The sequence below is a fragment of the Ylistrum balloti genome, unplaced genomic scaffold, assembly GCF_031769215.1.
Source record: "Ylistrum balloti isolate Yb309-2 unplaced genomic scaffold, AGI_CSIRO_Ybal_v1 Utg370010, whole genome shotgun sequence".
In the NCBI taxonomy this organism is placed as follows: Eukaryota; Metazoa; Mollusca; class Bivalvia; order Pectinida; family Pectinidae; genus Ylistrum; species Ylistrum balloti.
In genome coordinates, this window is record NW_026782083.1 from 625,913 (window position 1) to 648,661 (window position 22,749).

A 22,749-nucleotide genomic window follows, 5' to 3' on the forward strand; every position below is an offset into this window, starting at 1 on the left:
CTATTGTGTTTAGATTGTGTTGTTGATTCGATATCCAAAGGTTTCGAGAGATACCGGCTTATGAAGATTATTGGGAAGTTTAACAGTACATAATAATCTTTCTTGTGCGATATGAAATTGGACGTGTTTGGTCCTCGTTAATGTGTTTGGAAGTTCCGTTGCTGTTTACCTTGATCTCATTTGATAATATGACAAGACGTCCCTTTATAAAGATTTACATGGCGATTTTCGCCGTTGAATCAGAAACTCTTAAACCTTCCGGAACATCTGGTCTTTTTCTGTTTGTAATTTTTAGGAGTCACCGTTGTTCACATTTTGCGCTAGTCTCATCGAATTTGATTTGAAACAAGATTTTGGTGACATACCGGTATTTTCTTTGATGTTTCCTAATACCTGCAGTTAAGTATATTTGGGCTATCTCTATTTTTTCTTGATAGTTATATGTCAGCACACTCCTTGTGGAGTGATCGTTGGCTCCAAAAGCGCGGACGACATACAACTTTTAATACTGACAAAATATCTTATTGTCCATTTAGGCTCCCGTAATCATTATTGAAAATCAGAAGCCAGGGCACTTGCTCACAACTACATATACACTTAAGTAGCATATCTTATTGTGTATGCTGTTCAGAAGCCAATTTTTTTTACAAGAGTTGTCTCCCCTTATCAGATCATTACATTTTTGATGACCATTAATGTCTGCATGTCATGTATCAATTATATTCCTATCTGTAGACGTGAGTTTTGGTGACATTCCACTCCAGGTGACGGATTGCTGACTGGCTAATTCCAAAGGTTGGAATTTCTTTATCGATACTGGCTCATTTATGGGGAAATTAACCTGTCATATGGTACTACTTACAAGGTTACCAGTCCATTTCACATGAACAGGAATAATAACTGCAATTAATCAGGGATAGATATATTACTCCTTTTATTGATTTTTACTCTCTTTTCATAAATTATCACAGAGAAACTGATACTTTCAGTGATAGCATTGCGTCACTAACTGTCCATTACACATTTTGGCAGAAGTTTTAGTCTGTTTTGGTCATTTAATTTTTTTCTGTCATATTATAACTGCAACCAGAATACTGAGTAATGTATTTCCTGTGCTGTCTTGATTTTAATTGAATCTTTAACTTCGTGATCAACACAACAATGATTATTGATACAATAAAAACTCAATATAACATTATTCTAATCAACAACTAACAATATACATAAGACTGTATTTTGAAAATGTTTTATAAAGTAACTGACTGGAGCTGTAGTGGGAACGTTTTTCCCCAGTGGATCCTGACACTCGCTACATATGTCACCATTGCATATATTACGTCAAAAGGAACCGCAAAATATAAATAGATACATAGATAATAGATATAAATAGGCTGTAGAAATAATGGTATCACATAGCTGGTACAGATAGAAGTTCAGCTGATTTTTAGTGATAATCCTATCTTAATCTTACATCCACATAGCTAAATGACAGGCACATGTTCAACATTACGTGGAATGTGCGTGCGTTCGCACATTGCCAGTCTCGTGCAACAGAGCAACCAGACAAAATGGAACTGCACGACATATCTGGGTAAGCTTTTACACTTTTACCTAATATTTTGTGACAGCTTTTGAACGTGTTATAGCCTGTCACTGGAATTCCTAGACAGTTGAAAATATAAACTTGAAATCATTGGAAGGATGGCTGTATTGAATTTCCCAGATAACAATGAAATATGAGCCAGAGTAATAATATTATAATATGGAATCTTTCTCATGACCCTTGGCTATATTTAACAAATACAATATGTTCTGTTGTAACAAAACTAGACACACATTTTTAACATTTATTCAAGCTAGGTCAAAAAATTTAAACTCTGTTTCCGTTAATTAGCAATTTATTAAGTATTGCCAAGATCAGCATCATGTACATAATGATTTTGATAATATAAACCAAAGAATAAGGCAAAAAGCTGAGAAAAATGTAAAATGCAAAATACATAATAATGACACGCAAACGAAACGCAACCTCCAATTCAATGTCAATAATGGTGATATCAACGAACTATTGTTAATAACTTTTAATAGCAGTGTGTTATCAAATAGAGAATATCTTAGTATCGTCAATAGGTTCTATAAATCAAATACTTTGGAAAAAAATGATAAAAAGAATTACAAAAAATTACAGATTGTGTTAATTCAATATATTTTTACACGTGCATATTATGTGTCAAGAGACAGCCAGTGGTACACACAGACACAAATACAAAACGGTAGGCAATACATTATGAACTGAAATTATATTACACTAATGTTGTTGAAATCTGGATTTACAATCATGATTAATTATCGAAATTTTTCTCCTCGAAACATATAAGCGATGATGTTTGTGCTAAAAATGACAGAGGGGCAGGTACAAATACTACTTATGATTTGTAATTTAAATGAGCTTTCAGCTTTGTTGATCGAATTAAACTCTTGCTGATGAACTCTTTGAAATTACACTTAGTATTTCCTTTCATGGTCATCCAAAACTTTCCACCTATTTTGTAATGGCCATCACGATGGAATCCGTATAGATTTGTCCTCGTACATACCTTTGCCGCTAGTCTCGCGAGAGTTTAGTTTTCGGTAGATTTAATCTTAAAATCAAAATTATGGAAATTTAAAACTTTTTCAAACAAAGTAGCAATCAGCCACGTCTTTGGAATGTAAGACACACACCCGAACCCACGCGAAATTAGGTGAAGTGAAGATTATATATTTTTGCGAGCCTTGATATATCATACAAAATGAAAACACTAATTTAATATCCTATATACCAGTATAGCCTACTGCACGTCGGTATAAAGTGCATTGTAAACATACAGAAAGAGATGCACTCTTAAGTTTGATTATCAACTAATTCCACAAATATCTAATGAGGCAGCTGTGACCTGAATGACTGATTGCTTTGCACAGCATATCTTCTAAAGTAATAATAAGAGACTTTTAAAAAGACTATAAACATATCTCTTAACGATTCGAAAATTTCGACGCCACAAAATCATGGAAGAAGAATAAGTATAATAATGTTAAGAAACAGAACAATAGCAATATGTCTTTTCACCAGTTGGTAAAAGGCCCTGATTAATCTATAATAGTAAATCTCCAAAATGATTTTAGAAGTCTAATGATCGAAGTGAGGTTGCACTATCACCGGTTTTGATTTATTTTACTGATAGTAACTTTCTTGCAATTTTACATATCTAACTATTATTGTATTGTATTAATGTGTATAAATTATTTAACTGTTTTGTCATACTTGAGCGGTAATAAAATCATAGATGATCAAGCATCACTGAAATTGAGTTACAAATGTTCTATCATTACTACTGGGTAAAAGAAAGGTATATAAAGGTATGATAAGCTTATTTGAATATTCATAGTATTACAATTACATATTTTACAAATGAACACGGGCTGGGATCTCAAAGACTAAGCGGTTTGTTGTACATTATAGATAAACAGTCTGTTGTAGAGTTTCAATAAACAGTATTTTATAAAGTATATATAAGGAGACAAAACAGTAGGGACATAAGCCCTAACTAATAAAGGGTAGGTCCCAGTCCCCTGCGACATAAGAGGGGGGGGGGGGGGGCAGTAGGGAAAATAGAACATTTTAAGCTCACCACCAGATCTGCCAAGATGAGCTCTTCGGATCCTAAGATGAAGGGGTATCAAGTTTGTATAAACGGTGTATCTGATTTGCTTTGGACAAGGAGGAGGGGCTCAATAGGGAAATATATATATAAATCTTTTCTACATTCTATTAATATTAAATTACTCCTTTCTTTCCCAAGTGATACTTCATACCATTTGGTCAAAATCTGCTCTGCTCTGTAAGCTCGCCGGTCCTTCAGATGAGGTGAACTATAAATGATCAAAAGAAATGTGAAAATCTAGATAGGAAGATGCACCAACCCCATAATTCGATAAATTTTCTAATCATTCTGAAGAACTAAGACGCCCTGGGTCATGATATTGAACCAGTAACATATTAGGATTAGTGACTGTAGTAGGACTGATAGTTTCTCTTTGTAAAATCGGAAAATAATACAGACATCAATCATGAAAAGAGAAATTAATTCTAATAGTTATAATCAATCCAATCATGTTATCTCTTTTAAGTGGAAGTGTATATGTTATGGCAGTTATGTTTCATAGCAGTCTTGAGAACTCTATGAAGGCAGTTTGGTTGGTCCAATGTCATAAAAAATACTGTGATGATATATCCAATTCAAAGATCTCACTGAAAGTGCTTCCAACTACTTACAAAATAAAGAGCATGATGTATTTTAAAGGTTTCGGTTTGTCTCAATGGATTGCCTTTCTCACCAGGATGAGCGTCTTTAGTGGTTATTCAACAGGCACAGTAAAATAGTAAAATATACGCACCTAACCGAATTGTCTTCTCTGGAGTAATACATAGATGGAGACATTAGGAAGCAGATCATTAACTGGAATCGATGAACAGTTTTTGTGATCATTTTTTATATAGACTTCGCGAGGCAGGAAGTCGAGCCAGGAACAAATTTTTGCTTATCTTTGTTCAGTGTTGGAATTTAAATGAGAAAGCTGGTATTATGATAATGCTCAATATAAAATACACAAATAAACAGAACAGAATGCCGTGAATGACCAGCACGACATATTTGCATTTGCGCTCACAAACACCGCGCAGCAGCCAACAGTTCTCCCACTGTACTCTAGTATCAAGGGCCTGATTTCAACATGCACAATACAGGGGTGTCTCCTCCACCATTCTATTCATGACGGACACCAACATTGGCAGTCCATGTCACCTCCCCCGTCATCATCACCATCCTGATGCCATGACGATATGTTGTGGTTTTTACATTAAGATGTGAACATCTATACTAATACGGTAAAGTACGTATGGATAGGATTAGATTGAGCCTCTGCAGAATTGTTTTTGTTTCAACCTGTCGAAGAGCGACAAATGAATGAGTTGACTGTTACCGGTGGTTCAATTGATTCAAAAAAAAAAAAGTTTTAAAATGATTTTTGGTTCATTCACTGTTTATTCTTGTTAAAAAAACCCTACAACAAATGAATACAATATTCACTTACTATATCACCCGTACACATCTAACGATCGCCTGGACATTCAAGGGACACAACTCGAACATGACAATAATTTAGCATTAAAGCAATAAAAGTGACAAATATGCCAGACTAACCTTATCTAACGATTCTTGTCATAGATATAATTAAGATTATACAATTTAGGCAACTATATATAATTTAACTAGTTATTTACTAATATAACAATGAAATACTTTATAATATAATTCCGAGTAACAAGCTTGGAAATTACACTTCCTTGCTGATATTGAATACAGCAAAATACATCAAAAATGAGATCAAATAATCTGAATACAAATGTACGTGAACTGTAAGAAGTATATTTCCTATTGTACGGGCTAATGGCGAGACACACCTGTATACGTCTCCTTCTGAACACCTGGCACTCACTATTAGCGAGGTTGCAGAGCCATGCGACGTCACTATGTGTTTATGTGAATACACTAGAATGACGCCACACAGATAGGACAAAAACGAAGGAAATATTGTGATGAAGAATATGTTCAAGCGTAAGTACCCACAAAGTGAATGATACATAATCAATGGTATATCAATTTGTAAACCCCGTACTACTACCAAAGACTGGTGTTCTGGGCGGCCTTCTCATGTTCAATTTTCCTGGCCGATTTAAGGCAAGGAAGCCCATAGCTCTAATGATTCAGTTAAGAAATTAACTTCCTTGAAAATCTAGAAGGTTAGATTTTAACGCTAGTTATTTTTTATGTAGCTCGTAATTTTGATTCAAAAATACGTAACTGCAATATTAAAATTTTAAGTCTATGTTCTATAAATAAATGTTATCAACAGAAAACATTTGCGTTGATTGATCATGGATGTGCGCAAAGCAGGTATCAGTTATTTATCTTAGTCTTACACATTGTTAATATGTGACCAAGCATCATCAAACCATAGCTTTCTTCTACTCAAGTTAATGGTGTAAAATAAGTCATTCCAAATTAATATTTAAAACTAACATGTCCTAACTGTGTAACTAATACAACTTTTGATTATAATGATTTTTAAACATGAGTCAGTGGCTTTGTTGTAGTTTTCTGGTCACCTGTATAATCTTCCTTGCAGTAGTTATAATCATGACACTAAACTTAATTTCAAAATAAACAAAATGCAATTAAAGTCACAGTGAAAAGAAAACAAAATTATATATACAAAATTTTTAATTTGTCGCACTGCTTTTTTTACCATATTTCCATATTATTTAGTTTAGTGTTGGAGAAGTTAATCCAAAATTCACGACCAAACAGAAGGATTAGTAAAACTATCCATTTACATCCTGACACACTGGCACGGAATTCATTTCATTTTGTGAACTCGAATTGAGATGAAGCTGTTCCGTTTCTTTCGTTTTTTATTAACTGATTCACACTTCGCTAGGTCGCTAGGTTTCGTCAATTCTAATGCCAGTAAGTATTTTAGAACTCTCAGTTTGAATTTATTCTTGCCTTAGCGAGATTTTACATTAGCCATAGTCCAGACGAAAGTGTAAAACTCTTGATACAGTTTAAGATCAGTATCTTTCTAAACGGCAAGTTGTAGGCAATATCAAGGAGCTGTTGCCGCGCCGTATAACTTCCAGAAAAGACACGTGTATCATCAGCTAATGATATACAAGAAATATGTATGTTTTCAATCAGCATTCCCTGGGTCGACTTGTATTATTCAATAAGCCCTTCACCGACTTCTTGTGTAGTAGGGTTCCGACATTTTCCAACCATACAGTACCCTGGCTTTCAAAACTTGTAACGAGTTACGCAAAAGCCTCCACGTTTTTGTTTTGTTTTTGTCGTTTCGACATTGCCGTAGGTCTGAGAGCGTATATTTTCTACCTAAGATCTGATTCAATACGATTGTTAAAAACTTCGTCAAAGTGAGCCATGGGTGTGGGATAACTGATATCATTAGGAAAGTACGTTTCATTATCATTTTGGGAAGGAAACGTGACCGATTAAAGTTGTAAAATCCCATTTTTCATAGTAAATGAATAGTCTTGCCCAGAATACCAGGCTTGGTTATTTACAGAACAAAGTTGGCGCTATTGCATCAGTGATTGCAGGGCTATTCCCTTCTCATTTGCAATTTCTTGTTTTATAGGTCCAGAACATTTTACTACATGGGCGTTAAAATCTCCGATCATAAATACCATGACGTCATTTGTGTATTTGTTGTAAAGAATCTCCAAACTTCGAGATTGTTTCAGTGATCGTCTTTGCTACAGTTAGTGGAAGGCATCAACACACCGATTATAGATACATTCATTTTATTACAGTGCTAATCAATCGGTAGATGCAGTCCATTGCTGTTAATGTAAGACTCTGTGTTTGCCGATACCACCGTACCCTGTTACACGTGATCGCTCCTCGATCTCTATCGATATTTGGCTATCTGTCAAGTCAACGACTGAATTGGATGTCGATGGTGTCTAAAAAGTATGTTTGCTCGGGAAGCAACAGCAGAATGCGTATACAAAATCGAATGTAAGAACTGCGACGTATCGAGAAACGGGCAGGATATTCGTCTTTTGGCCATTTCTTTGCTCTCTCCAAATTCGTTGTTAATTTTCTGGAGTGCCCGTTCAGGATATGTACATGTTTTCATTAATCTATGGATATGATGTTATTCTTGCTTCTCGATCTGTTCTGATTCACATCTGTCGCGCAAAGTTCATACAACGCCCGACTTCTGGTGCGAGGGCGGTGCCATCGGAAGTTAGGATATTGGTTCGTGTGCGTCTATTTCCTATACACTAATACTTTGATACTACCGTCACCTTTCTTTCCTTGGATGGTGTCAAGGATTGTCATAATGGCATCGATTTCTTCTTCATAGGTGAACTTGATGCCGTTGGTAATGTCTATGGTATTTATATGCGCAGTCAAATCCTTCTCTGACCCTTTCGTTACTCTTTTCAATGTCATCAACAAACCGTTTTCAGAGGCTTGCAATTATACGGTAGCAGCAGTGGCTACAGCCTCATTCCCAAGTGTCCAGTAAATAAGTTGGTCACAATCGTTGACATTGGGTTGCTCATGGCTGTGTAAGATCGATCCTAACAGTTGGTTTATGTTGTTGTAATAGGAGATTGATGGGTTTTTTTATTTCGCCATTACAGGTCTTTCTCTAAGTCAATGAGTGTGTTGGTGAAATGAATTTTGATCGTTTTGGATGAAAACAGCAGGCATGCTTTCTGCAAGGCCTTTCGTGTTTTTGACACGGTATTCTGATTTCCCCACCAGGGGTTATAGAATGGTTGCTGGTGACCTGGATACATTGTAACCATTGACACCATATAGTCCACTGTAGGTTGTAATTGGTTCCCATCTCTGTGGACCTTGGTGTGCCTTACATTTTAGGTGTGTTCTTGTTGTGGGATAGAGATGTCAATATGACTATTCAGTGATCTATTTTTTTTTTTTTAAACTTGTGGTTAGGGTTTTTTATATGTCTTGTTGTCTTCGATCATACCTTTGTTTTCATATTCCATATTTCATGTCCATGACGACAGTGACTTTCCCTTGTCTGCTATTAAAATCATATATCTTTTCTTCGCTTAATTGTTTAAATGCAATGCGTTCTCCCTTTGCTGTTTGTAGATGCTGAGATATCAGTTTATCAATCTAAAGTCTGTCCGTCCTATGGCTACAATAAAATCATCAACTGCAATGTTGTCTTCCCAAATCAATACCGTACCCGAATTGATGCCTTTCACAGAAAAAAATGTCCATCAACCCTTGCGAATGAAATATGCGGGAATTCATATTGATTATGTTGAAATAACATCTAAGTGTGTATTCAACAAAGATTATTTGTACAAAGCATTAAAGTTTCTATGCAAGCCACGACTATAGTGCGCCATCACGGTTACACTGCTACGCACATGACGCCACTAAAAACCGCAAGGTGCTCGAAAGAAATTCCGTAAATGCTCTTCGTGCCATGAAAGCTGATTTTGCTAGTCATTGATTGTCTGTAAATACTAATGATTCTGACATAATGTTGTTAGTTGTTTGCTTTTTGCTTTTTATTCGTATTGACAATGACCACAATTTTTTTAGACTAGATTCTAATGAGCCCAACAAAATAAACCTTAGCCCTAAGTAGATTAAGTTTATTTTCATATCACTGCTTTGCACCAAGTTGTGATCCCTACTGAAAGAGCTAAAGCATTGCTGAACCTAAGAAGATGGACATCAATCATAACTGATAATAAACACTTGTTTGTATGTCCAATGTAAAATTGTAAACCTGAATCTGAAAAAAGGTGCAATGTCTTGGTCAGACAATGCAGCCATTAACTTTCATCTTTATTGATACGTGTACCAGTAATTATTGAAAAAGAATCAGTTTTCAATATAAGGCATTCTTTCATATTACAGACTATACCCATACCTGTTTTTGACTCTAATTGATTATCTCCCTCTTATCTTCCCTTGATAATAATAGTGACCAGATTGATATATTTAGAACGGCTTTTCAATACATCACAATAAGCAGCAACCGTAAACATGAACATGTATTTGTGTCAGGGAACACCAACTTTGTCAGTTATAAGATAGGTATAAGAAGGGAGTGAAATAGAAACATTTCATATAATACATTAATTTTGGAAGGTATTTATACGTGTAGGTCTCTGATATGAATAAATAGGATTGTTTACATATATCCAAAACTTTAATATCCACATATTGTCACTCCGCATTGATAACCTGGACCAAGTGGTGACAATCAATCAATTCAAGCTCATGTAACATTTTGTGCTTCTGTCGATGTGAGACATGTGATCAGTTTGTACGAAGCCATTTATTTATGTAATCAGAAGTTAATTCCACTGTACCCAACTGTCTTTTAGTCATCTACCTTCCCTAATGGCATGTGTACAGAAAAAAAAATCCATACAGGTTGAAAAGGGGAAATTTTTTTTTCATTCAGATCCATAACAATTCAAACATACAGCATGCTCTTCTTCATTTATTATGATTCAATTTTAGTATCTTTGTAAATTTTAATTGTTCCTAATTTGAGATTTTATTGGTCTTTTTTTCTCAAATCAAATCACTATATATTTTTAATCTCGTGAAATGTTTATGCAGTGTTGTAACTTATGGAAATATTAATATGTAATTATTTCGTGTTACTTTATATCTGAATAATGTATATACCCATTAAATGAAGTTAACAACTGAAAGGAAGATTTGAATTTATTAACATACATCTCTGAGTCTTGATCGATTATTTCGTAATTCTTAAAATAAATTATAAACCAATTCAATGTCAAACTTTAATTTATGTGTATAGCTACAACACAATTGAGTGATTCAGATATCTTGTTATTTGAAAATATATTTGATTTATGTTACATACATTGTAAATAAGCTTTTCCTTACCTGCTATGAAGCAAATAGTCTCTTGGTGGAAAAACTAAAATTATACAAAAAGCTATATCTGTTTGTACCTAATTTTCTTAAGGTAGTGTTTGATGTGACTATCAAGCATGCTATCAAACATGTCTTTGAAAATTCACAGATAACCTTCAAACTGGTGAATACTCAGAAAATGACTTGACCTACAAAATAGATTTGAATTTAAATATTTACAAGAACTCACTTATAATCACCAAAGTGAAATACATATCTATGTAATCTTAAGTTGTTATTCTCTCTGATAATTTTTTCTCAATTTGGATTTGTAATTATTAATTTTGATCAGGTTTAAATGTTTGAAGCCTCATACTTCTTTGTCCTTCAATGAATAGCAAATAAAGGTTAATGAAAAAAAAATGCATTTATTTTTTAATATTTTGAATGTCTGGATGAAATTGTAGTCAACACAATATATCTGGTACACTATGCCTAGTTCTAAGAGGTTGGCAAATTGGTATCCATGCACCTTAAAAGACATCAAAATAAAATTGTAAAAGGATTATCTTTTTCAAATATCTATAACATTACTGAATCCATATACAAGAAATTTTGGTTAAAGGTACAACATCAGTTTCTGGTTACTATGCCTACATATCTGAGACTGACAAATTGTTATTTACAACATATGTATGATTTACTAGTTACGTTAAGTTGCTTTCAATTTTATTTTGACGAATTTTAAAAAACACAGACCATGTCAATGCCGGATTCACGTTCAATATATATTAGAGCATACTCTATATTTAAAATAATTAGATAATACAAGGATGTTTTGCTATACTTAAATGTATATTTACACTTACATGCGTGAACAATATGTGACGTAATGTCGAGCGGCGTACAGCTATTACTGTGCACGGCAGCGCCTATCTTCATTGTCATATTTACAGTAAAATTATGAGGAAATCCATATTATATGGTTCTAAATAAATTCTTGCTGAAAAATCCTGTATTTCGACATAAGCTATTGAAGTGTCTGTTTTATCCTTTTTCTCGTTGAGTGTAAATTTGGGTACACGCACCCAATTTGATACCAGAAGTGCCAACATATCATATTTACCGTTCTATTAACAACACTCCGTCTTCAAGTCCAACAAAACACACGCAGATGAAGTTCTTGATCACTCTTTTTCAAAATAAAATAAATATTTGGAAATTTATCAGCGGCAAACGAAAAATTAAGGTAAACCATTAAAAACTAAAACTGTCGTCTAGATGGCTGACCAATACCCCCCCGTTATGTTCTTGATCTACACTAAACACTCATGTTTGTCAGGGCGACGAAACCTATTTTATAATGTTTGGCATCCCCTAATAACCCTATATACCAAATTTGGTCAAAATTGGACAATATCTAAATTTTGACCATTCAGAGGCCAGAATTGTGTTTCCGCGGTAACAGTTTGGGAAGCGTCTAATATGTCCAATTATTGGCCTTACTGAATTACATCTTTTTACTAAGTTTGAATACAATCGGTCAAATAACTGAGGAGTTATGGACATTTATTAGAAAACTTGTTTATAGTGACCAGTTACCATGGCAACCAAAATTTTCAAAAAAACAAAGGGGCATGCATATCTACACATGATCCTTAATATTCCTGTAAAGTTTCATCAAAATCGGTTCACAGGTTTAGGAGGAGTTAGCCGGACAAAATGTGTCTACAGACGGACGGACGGATAACCTGATTCCAGTATACCCCCTAACTTCGTTGCGGGGGTATAATTAGTATAATTTTGGATAGCGTCTCGTTAGGACGATAGAATAATTCAAACCATTAGCTAGTAGTGGTTTGTCAATATCTGTAAGCTGTTTATTAGCTATATAATCACACAATTGCTTTCATTCGAATTCCCGTCTGTTATTTTGCTATTACTCATAAATTCCTCTGTCAGTCGTTTCAAATTCGTTATATCGCCCTTTTTGGTCGTGTTGAACGGTTTTTCCCCAATGCACTTTATACGCGTGTTCATGTCCCAGAAAATGTCAGTTCTTAAACGCTTAGTAAGCTTATCGGTGAGTAGCGTTTTCTCGCTTTTAAAAGGCGCCAATGTTGTTGTTAATAACGTAAATTGTTTCCCTTTTGATGGATTGGTCGACATCTTATATGGAGATATGAAAGTGTTATATTTAAGCAAACACAAGATAATTTTTCTGTCTCGTTAACTTCCTTTCAAGGCCCTCAAGCTTTCGCACATCTCTGACAACAAATTTTCTATACATAGCTCGGATATTTCCGAAAATGTTCTTCTGGTTAGTAATGTCAATAAGATAGAACATACGGTAACAAAACCAGTAGAGAATTTGAGTTTGACGTGTCAATAACTAAAGGGTCTCCTTCATCAGATACAAAGATATAGAAGTTAAAAAATCGGGACTCGAAAATTATTTCGTCTCAAACAGAATTTCGACTCAAGCGATTTCGAGACAACGAGTTTCAACGATGGACGTAATCAATAATTTTTTGTTATTTAAAGACAAAACGTCATCAATATATCTGAAGGTGAAATTAAACGACTTTGCATGGTCTTTGTGACCTGTTTTGATAAGCTCTTCAATAACAAAAAACAAGTCAACCAACAGATGGGTCGCATGTGGTTCTCAATGCCAATGGTCTCTTGAAAAATCTTACAAAAGTAGGGAAATATCATTTATCATTAAGATATGGACTCGCTACATGCATTTCCTTCAATGGCATAATAAAGGTTATATAGTATTACCCACGTCATACCATAAGTCATACAGTAACATTATAGAAAATATTGCTCGCACCATATACAGTACAATGATATGAAAAACATGACAATAACGGCAATTTAAAACACATTTTAAAAAGAAGTATACAGCACATCCATTCATTTTCACATGTTTACATTCGCACACCAATACCAAAGCATTAAAGAGTAGAATCAAGCTTTCATCTAATCTTTTGATTGCAGAGTGTGTTCGACTGAAGGAGCCCCTGATAGCCTGTCTATTCATATTCATGGCGACGGCGATGAAGATGAAGGAGAACACCGCACCTGTCTGAGGAGAAATGCTTTACTAATACTGGTGGTTATTGGTGTTGTCACAGGGTTCGGACTTGGGTTCGGACTCAGATCAGCAGACTTATCAGCCGACGCTCTAATGTGGTTGGGTACATCGGCAGTTGAACTGCAGATACATTATTACATGACACAGGGACCTGTGAATCTGTGACAAGTGTATTTTAGATATATTGCTCAATAGACACAGAGGTCTGATAACCTGTCCTATCGCTGTAGCAGATATATCACTATATAGTACACAAGTACATACGAATTCGTTACGTTTGTAATGCAGATAGATTGATATATTCTCACGAATTGTGCATAAAATAAGACGAAAGAAGTTATTTATTAAGTTACCAAACAAAACAAAAATCAAAATAGCTTAATTCATGCGGATACATTGTTCTATCCGAGAAGGATTCAGTTATTATTTATCTCTATTCGTGCAGGTTTACCAGGAGAAATGTTCATGAACTTGCTTAAAATGACCATAATACCTCTCATCGCAGGCAGCATTATAGCAGGTAAAGTTTTGTGTGGTAACAAGTTATACCTGTATTAAGCATACCTGTAAATCGTTATGTCATCATCTTATCAAACATAAATTACACAAAATATACACTATAAATATAAAGTCTGAGTAAGAGAATAACCAAGGAAATGAGAATCCGAATGTTATTAAAATGCTTCGTCACTACTTAATAATTAGTGGTGAAATCCTTTGTGTGATCAGTTAAGCTTTCATTATCGAAGTTTTCTCTATAAATATGGTTAAGACATGATATATATACTAGTTTACCTTCAGGTACAGCAACATCTGATCCCAAATCCAACGGTCGAATCAGCATCCTCTCTATAACTTTCATCGTGATGGCCAACTTGTTTGGTGCTATTATGGGAATCTTGGCCTTCTCCACTTTAAGTTTGGGTAAGTAGTCATAGGACAATCAACTACAATCCCATCACTGAAACCAATCCTGATTATAGTCATTTTCTGTCTGATGTTCAGAGACTGCTCTCAATTTCGATACCTTTGATTTCGGCATCATTGTATCCCTTGTTTTAATCATATCCCCTGCTATTCCTTCGTCTGTGTTATGATCAATGTGTCATATTTTATCATTGTATATCATAAAGCTTGATCAATATCCCTTCATCCTACAGGTCTCTACCTAAAGTATTTTTATTTTAGTATTGTTATATTAAATTTGTCAGGTGGCGACACCATCAGCCCAAATGTGCAGAGTAGGTCCAGTCCAGATTCTCAACACCTACAAACACAGGATATGTTCGCCGACTTACTACGGTACACAGCCGACAGTGGTGTGATATGACACTTCCTCATAATGTCACATTATTGGGCTTTTACACCTAAAAATTAAAACAAAAATCATTATTAAACTTTTTCATTTAATTTTCTTCATATTTCAATGTAAAAAGTCAATCCGATCATTTTAGTGTCTACATTGCTTCTGTCACGTCTTTGACGTTTTACGTCCCCATAGTTCCCATAGTTCAATGTGTCCTCTAAATTCTAACGTGATTTTCAACTTTGTCGAAAAATCACATATGATTTTTACATGACTTGGTTAACAACCTCCTGTAGAGACTTGTTTTTGATTGATTTAAGCAAAACTTCCTTTTGTACTTAGATTTCATACAGAGTTCCAATGTATTGCAGGCATTGTCTTTAAATACAGGCCAAAATATGACAATTTCTAGTTGTATTTGTGATTGTCGTTCAAATTACTACAATCAACCACATTCACTTACTTGTTGCTCAGTTTTTTGTCGCCGATAAACTGTCATGATTTTGAAATCGGCTGTTAGAAGCATTCCATTAAAAACAACATAATTAAAAGGGCTTATTTCTTTACAGAAATATCATACCGGATAACATTATTACTACGACCTTTCAAAAAGTAAGTACTTTACTTCAACTTGTTAAAGACATGCGTATTTCTCCAGACTGATTCCAGTATATCCCCCATCACAACTTTTAGTCAGTAGGGATTGATTGTTGTTTTTTATTTGTTTTAACTTCAGACATCTCTTTGAATCAAATCCGCTCTGATAATTTTAATATTCTAAATTTGTTCTTAACGATTTTGTGTTATAAAGGCCCAGACCCGATACACTAGTACAGTCTCTGTGGCGGAAAATAACGGGAAAAACGTCACAGTACAGGTCTTTGTTCGTCATGTGGGAGTGGCCAACAGCACAAATGTATTAGGTAAGTAGTCAATTGTCTTAGGACCATATCCGTACACATGTAACGATACAGGTTTTAATATGTCACGTTACCGTGTTCACTTGTTACAAACCTTGTATGGTAATGTAATGTTGTGAACATGCTAAAGATTATTGAATTAACTGTGACAGAGAAAGGTAAGGAAAGCATGAACAGCTGGACTGAATTGGAAAATGTATAAATAATTTTAAATTGAAATTGTTATGCTTATATTAATGCTTAGTGATTTTGTTTCAAAAACCTAGGGTTTCAAGAGATGCAGAATGAAGATTATGGGAAATTTTAATGGTCATTATTGACAAGGTCTCATTGTATTTGCTTGTGTGATATTTAGTTAATCCTATTCGATGTTCGTTAGTATGCCTAGTGGTTTCGTTGTTGGTTACCTTGCGTTATTTGGGAACATGACATTATTTACCCTTCCAAAAAGCCTGGTCTTATTCTCTCTTTTTTTTTTAAGATCTGTGAGTTGTTATTTTGCTGATTTATCAGGTGTAGTTTTCACGCTGTTGTTATTATAGGCAGGACTTTGAGTATCGGTCTATTAATCATCTCACATTTTAGGATTGGGAACGATTGGTCTTGATCTACAATATGATTTATCATAATAATGACGTTTTATCGTTTCGGTCCCCAGGAGTGATCCTGATCTCGGCTGTGGTTGGGTTGGCCGCCAGCACCGTAAAGGAATCATCCACTAACTTTGTTCCATTCTTCCAGGCCACATCCAATATCTTCAACCGAATCATGAGGTGGTTTGTTTGGTAAGTAGTTTTATGGTTTTTTTTCTTGATAGAAACGTAAGGAAGCTTGTTTATGCTGTTAAATTTGATCTTCCTCCATTGACTTCATTTTTTTGTTTTTGTATTTTTTTGTTTTTTTGTTTTGTTTTTTTTTTTTTGGGCGGGGGGGGGGGGGGGGGATTATTACCAGTTGCAAATTAAAGAAATACATCTGGTTGATATCCACGAATACATCACAGTTTTGTCCGCTTTTTGTACAAGGAATTGTTTATTTGATCTAGGTCAACCCCTGTGGGCGTGGCCAGTATGATTTGTGTATCTATACTCCGGGTGGAGAGCTTAGAGGACACGTTTAGAAGCCTTGGCATGTACCTCATCACTTTCACAGTAGGGAACCTCATACAACAGCTCTTGCTCATACCCTCCATCTACTTCTTGGCAATACGGAAGAACCCTTTTACATTCCTCCTGAGTACAGCACGGACCTGGATGACAGTATTCGGTCCTTCCAGCTCGTAAGTAAGAACAATGAACGGGGGATTCCATTCACGTCCCTACTGAGCACAGCACGGTCTTGAATGGTTGTATTGTGTCCTCCTAACTTGTAAGGGTAATCAACGGAAGGCCGATGGCGATATTAATGTGCTTAATACCATTTAGTATGAATGAATGTTTTGTTTGACTTTTTTGTTCTTGTTTTGAGAATTTGATATTATGCTAATGAGATCAATATCAAGTTGTGAACATTTTACTCTATTTAATCACCCGAGCTTTAAAAATACAGCTGTAATTGTCTTAAGTGAGTTTAATTTACAAGTTAGTGTCCTCTGGTATTACCAGAAACATAGCTTATACCGAGTAAGGAGAACCTGCTTTAAAATCTTCCGGAATGCCTGGTCGGAGCTTCTGTGTAGTTTTGCCATAATTTCAACAGCTTGAAAATTTTGATTACATGTAGAATATGACAGAGTAGGACTAAAGAGTGAATTAAACTGCATCACTCAACCTATCACATTTAGAACTCGTGAGTGATGACAGTTGCCTTAACTGAACCAAGAAAACGTAATAGGGAAATTATTTTATCTCATATATTGTATAATAAAAAACAATAAATTTCGCATCATGCCACTGCTTACACAATTTAAACTTTCGGTACGTGGCTGACTTTGATCGTTTTCAGATCCTAATTGCTGGCTGCCTCTCCATGTACCTCACAACTGTTTTCTAAACAGATAAAAATCTGATCGAATTATCTGTTAACTGCATTCAGCAAATATATAGGACCTGTTGAATTTACCAGCATGGTGATAGATTGCCATACAAAAGAGAATATATTTTCCCTCTTTATTCTAAGGTTATAAACAATTTGAAATTCCAATCGACATTTTATTTACATTTGGATTTCGATCATTAAGGTTACTTTTTTTGATTATTAGTATTATTTATGTTGAAATCTTTCCATTTAGTTTAGTGGGTATGCCTGAAATAATCACAGTCTGCGAGGAAGCCCATCACGTTGACAAGCGAGTGTCCAGCTTTGTCATTCCATTCAGCGTCACACTGTGTAGAGCCGGAAGCAGTTATTTCATCAGTCTTTCTGCATTGTTTATCATCTCTATGAACGGGCAATATCCTTCCGTTTCTGAAGTCATAATGATTGGGTAATTAATTGTAGACAAGTTGTTTTTTCGTTTATTTTGCTATTGTTGAATTTCTCATTACATAGGTTATCCCCCTAATTGCATTATGTAAGTCATACTTTGAATAATTAGTGCAAAAAAGTGAAGATATTTTCTGTTACTTCAGAATAATATTCTCAGCTAATAGCAAAACAATATACACCTACACATAGAGTTGGATTATCTTTGTTCAGTAAATATACACCTACACATAGAGTTGGTTTATCTTTGTTCAGTAAATATACACCTACACATAGAGTTGGATTATCTTTGTTCAGTAAATATACACCTACACATAGAGTTGGATTATCTTTGTTCAGTAAATATACACCTACACATAGAGTTGGATTATCTTTGTTCAGTAAATATACACCTACACATAGAGTTGGATTATCTTTGTTCAGTAAATATACACCTACACATAGAGTTGGATTATCTTTGTTCAGTAAATATACACCTACACATAGAGTTGGATTATCTTTGTTCAGTAAATATACACCTACACATAGAGTTGGATTATCTTTGTTCAGTAAATATACACCTACACATAGAGTTGGATTAACTTTGTTCAGTAAATATACACCTACACATAGAGTTGGATTATCTTTGTTCAGTAAATATACACCTACACATAGAGTTGGATTATCTTTGTTCAGTAAATATACACCTACACATAGAGTTGGATTATCTTTGTTCAGTAAATATACACCTACACATAGAGTTGGATTATCTTTGTTCAGTAAGTGTTTGTGGATGATATTTTTCGCACGACTTGCCCTGATACCAACATGAATGTGTCACATGACATGTCACGTAATTAAAGAGCCACATAGCATCTAGTCTTGTTTTACGTTTTATAATCGAGTCAGGATCTGTTCTATAAGGAATCGTCGGAGACTAACAGTACACCTAATGATGTACAAAAGCGTCTATTCAGGAAGTAAGACAGTTTAAAATAAATATCAGTAACTTACATTCACTGTTCAGATGTTAGTGATGATGATTATGATGATGATTATGATGATGATGATGATGATGATGATGATGATTTTTTTTATACTTATAGGATCCTTACAACACTAGGTTCACTGGCTATTCCTTCCATTCCAAGCGCTTCAATAGTAACAATCATCATAATCTTATCCTCACTCAGCATTGACACAACGTCTGTGGGAGTATTGATGGCATTGGAATGGTACACGTAAGTATAACACACATCAGTGGGGGTAGTAGTTACACTACAATAGTACACGTAAGTATAACACACATCAGTGGGGGTAGTAGTTACACTACAATAGTACACGTAAGTATAACACACATCAGTGGGGGTATTAGTTACACTGGACTGTTTCACTCCTTTCTGATGTAAAAATTAAGCGAAGTCTTTCTGAAAACTAACGTGACAACCAAATGCCATTTTATTTATGTAAACATATAATTAACCAAGGGAAGTGGTTGTTTAAAACAGGATGACATCAAATGTTTCGCGATACTTTTTGTGAGGGATTTAATGCTCCTTTAAAACTTTTGAGAGTGGATATATTCGCCGTTTCGCCCGTCCTTCTATGTCCAGAGTATACCTTTGCCTACAGTTAGGCAGGGATAATGAAATTCGGTTTAAACATTGGTAATAAAAATGCGAGGTGCCGTGTACAAATTCAAAGGCCCAAAACTCATTGATTACATTGTTATTGCCCTTTGGTTTAAATAATATTTTATTTTCAGATTTTCATTTACAACATACACATACACAAATTATAAAATTGAAAATGGATCTGGCAACAAGATTATGAATCTTATATTAGGCCATATTGCCCTTTGATAAAAGTTCATGACCAGAGATTAATTATCAATTGTATGCATGTAATCCGGGATAATGTACCTTGATGTATACATTTATTTCAAGTTTATTGTTCACAAATACAAATAGGATAAGAAAACAGGCAATACCTATATTAGAACTCTCCTGACAGAAAAACACACATTGAATATATAGAGTACGATGCGCATTATACCAAATTCAGAGTCCTTAACCTTTCTATTAGAGAGTTATTTCCTATTGCTTAAACTTTCTTGTTTGAAACATAACTTTGCTTTTATCAAAACTGGGATAAAACCTGATGTATTGAACACATTGATCATATTAAGAAGATGTGCAGTGTACAAAATTCAGACCCTACAACTCCTTAGTAACAGAGTTATTGCCCTGAGTTAAAATTTCTTGTTTCGTTTAAACTAGGATAATGAACCTTTGTGATTATATTAATCATACAAAGAAAATATGTAGTGAATCAATATTTGGGCCCACAAACGATTAATTACAAATTTGCTGTTCATGTTGGTGTCCGGAGTATGATTCAGCAAGCGTTTAAGATAGGATACAGGGCATGCAACCCCTTAATTACAGAGTCATTTCACCTTTTTAAGTTTTTGTGTCCAGAGTATAACTTTGCTTTTATTTAAGCGAGGACAATGAAACTGGGTATATACATAAGTCATATTAATAGGATGTGCAGTGTATCACATTAAGTACCTGCAACCCCTACATTACCGAATTATTGCATTCTGTTAAAAATTTGTGTCCAATAATGTCCTTTTCGGCCATTCATTAGTTTCTTTTACACTTTTGATATATGATTAAGATGGCAGCCTAAAATATATACAACCGTTATCGCATTTATTAATTTTAAATTCCTTTATTTCACAGAGATCGGATGCGGGCGACATGTAATATGTTGCATATGGTAACGTGTACTATCGTGGTGGACAAACTGTGTTCTCCACAGCTACTGTGACGTGAACCGATCAGAAAGGATAATCTTATATTAACTGATATTTTGTATTAATGTAACAAACGAAATTAAAAAGACTAGATTATCATATCACAGGGGAAATGTCTGTTTTTTTCTATATTTTCAATTGCTTGAAGCTTTTATATTTTAAGGTTCTGATTTTGAACGGTTTAAAACAAGCAATCATATAGTGGAGTTGTATTGACGTTTTCAAATTTAAGTTCGTTTTTATCTTCAAACTGTTTTCAAAATATAATTATTTTTATACGAAAAAACGTATTCATTATATTTTGTGACAGCTTTTGAACGTGTTATAGCCCGTTATTGGAATTCCTAGACAGTTGTAAGTATAAAATCATTGGAAGGATGGCTATATTGAATTTCCGAGATAACAATGAGAGTTATTAGCGCAAGAGTAATAATATCATAACTGACAAGAGGATAGAACAATACAAATAATTCTTTGTAACCATGACAACCGTCATTTCAATCAAAGTCAGCTTCTTAATCTTAAACCACGAAACCACGAAGTATATTGATATATAACAATTATTGAATTTAATAGGGTTGGGATATGCAAGACATGGCAAAAACAAACTATGCTCCAACATATAATGGTGCACGTTGTTTGTCAAAGAAAAGAAAGATTCTAAGATATATATATTTTTTCTACCCCTTTTTGAACAATATGGAATACATGTGAAATTGTAATGTATCCTTGATAAGGTTAATGCATATTAATAATGATAATAATAAACTTGGCTAACAAGTAGATTTGAGCATTAACACTTTAATTTCATATATTGTAAAGATGCATTGCTACTTGCCAATATTCCAGGACGTCATAACAAAGGCGACTATGTGACTTCATAATGAAATAACGAATAAATATTCTTTTAAGCGATACTGTTTAGTATTGGTTTGAACTTTCAGTGAGATTTTCTTAATATAGTTTATAAAGTGGAAAAAATTAAATGCTTTCTTTCCGATAATGTCCAAATTGTTGTTAACTTTTATTTTCCTGTATTCTGGAAATTGAATACGTTGTTTGTCCATCCTTACGCGGGCCCGCACTGTAGCGTCAGTTTTTCCTATGTAAAACCCACTGCACCCCGAGTGAATTTGGTCCCTCTAAAATAGTGCGATTCCCCTTCTTGTGCATATCGGGAGGTACCACATCATACATCTTCAAGTTATATTACACTGGTGTTTTTGAAATCTGGATTTACACAGGAGCCATTTTAAGTTTTTTCGGTTGTGTTTTGCTTTCTGTTCATTTGATTTTCTCTTAGACTTCATTCATTGTTTCATCCTGTTTGAATAATTCCTGCATTTGTTGTACTGTGGCAGAAATATACTGTTTCGCCGGTTAAGGGTTGTTACTAATGCTATCACAGGTTCACTTCACCATTGTGTCGACTACTGGATTTGAATGGAATAAACCGTGCTTTAATAATAATAAATAATTATACACACTTATATAGCGCCCTATATAATTTCACAAGTTACTCTAAGGTACTTTACAGTGCATGTAAAATTTCAGTCATGGTATCAATAATACATTTTAAATCTACATATATGTATGATATGCTGATCATGGTGTCCGCATGATCACCAGAAAAACACCACATGTATGTTCACGTAGCAAAAATTACTAGTTTAAGAAAA

At 34.5% G+C, this 22,749-nt stretch overlaps 1 protein-coding gene across 1 annotated transcript; it reads left to right on the forward strand.

The window, feature by feature from the left end:
- Window positions 1-1,496: 1,496 nt before the first annotated feature.
- Window positions 1,497-21,171, forward strand: LOC132548406 (excitatory amino acid transporter-like). Its single transcript, XM_060212271.1, has 12 exons — window positions 1,497-1,591; window positions 13,524-13,723; window positions 14,066-14,140; window positions 14,422-14,544; window positions 14,832-14,922; window positions 15,496-15,538; window positions 15,738-15,849; window positions 16,505-16,631; window positions 16,892-17,125; window positions 18,077-18,271; window positions 19,356-19,490; window positions 20,997-21,171. Exons 1-12 carry the CDS (start codon window positions 1,497-1,499, stop codon window positions 21,082-21,084), a joined length of 1,518 nt encoding a protein of 505 aa, XP_060068254.1. The 3' UTR covers window positions 21,085-21,171.
- The last annotated feature ends 1,578 nt before the right edge of the window (window positions 21,172-22,749 follow it).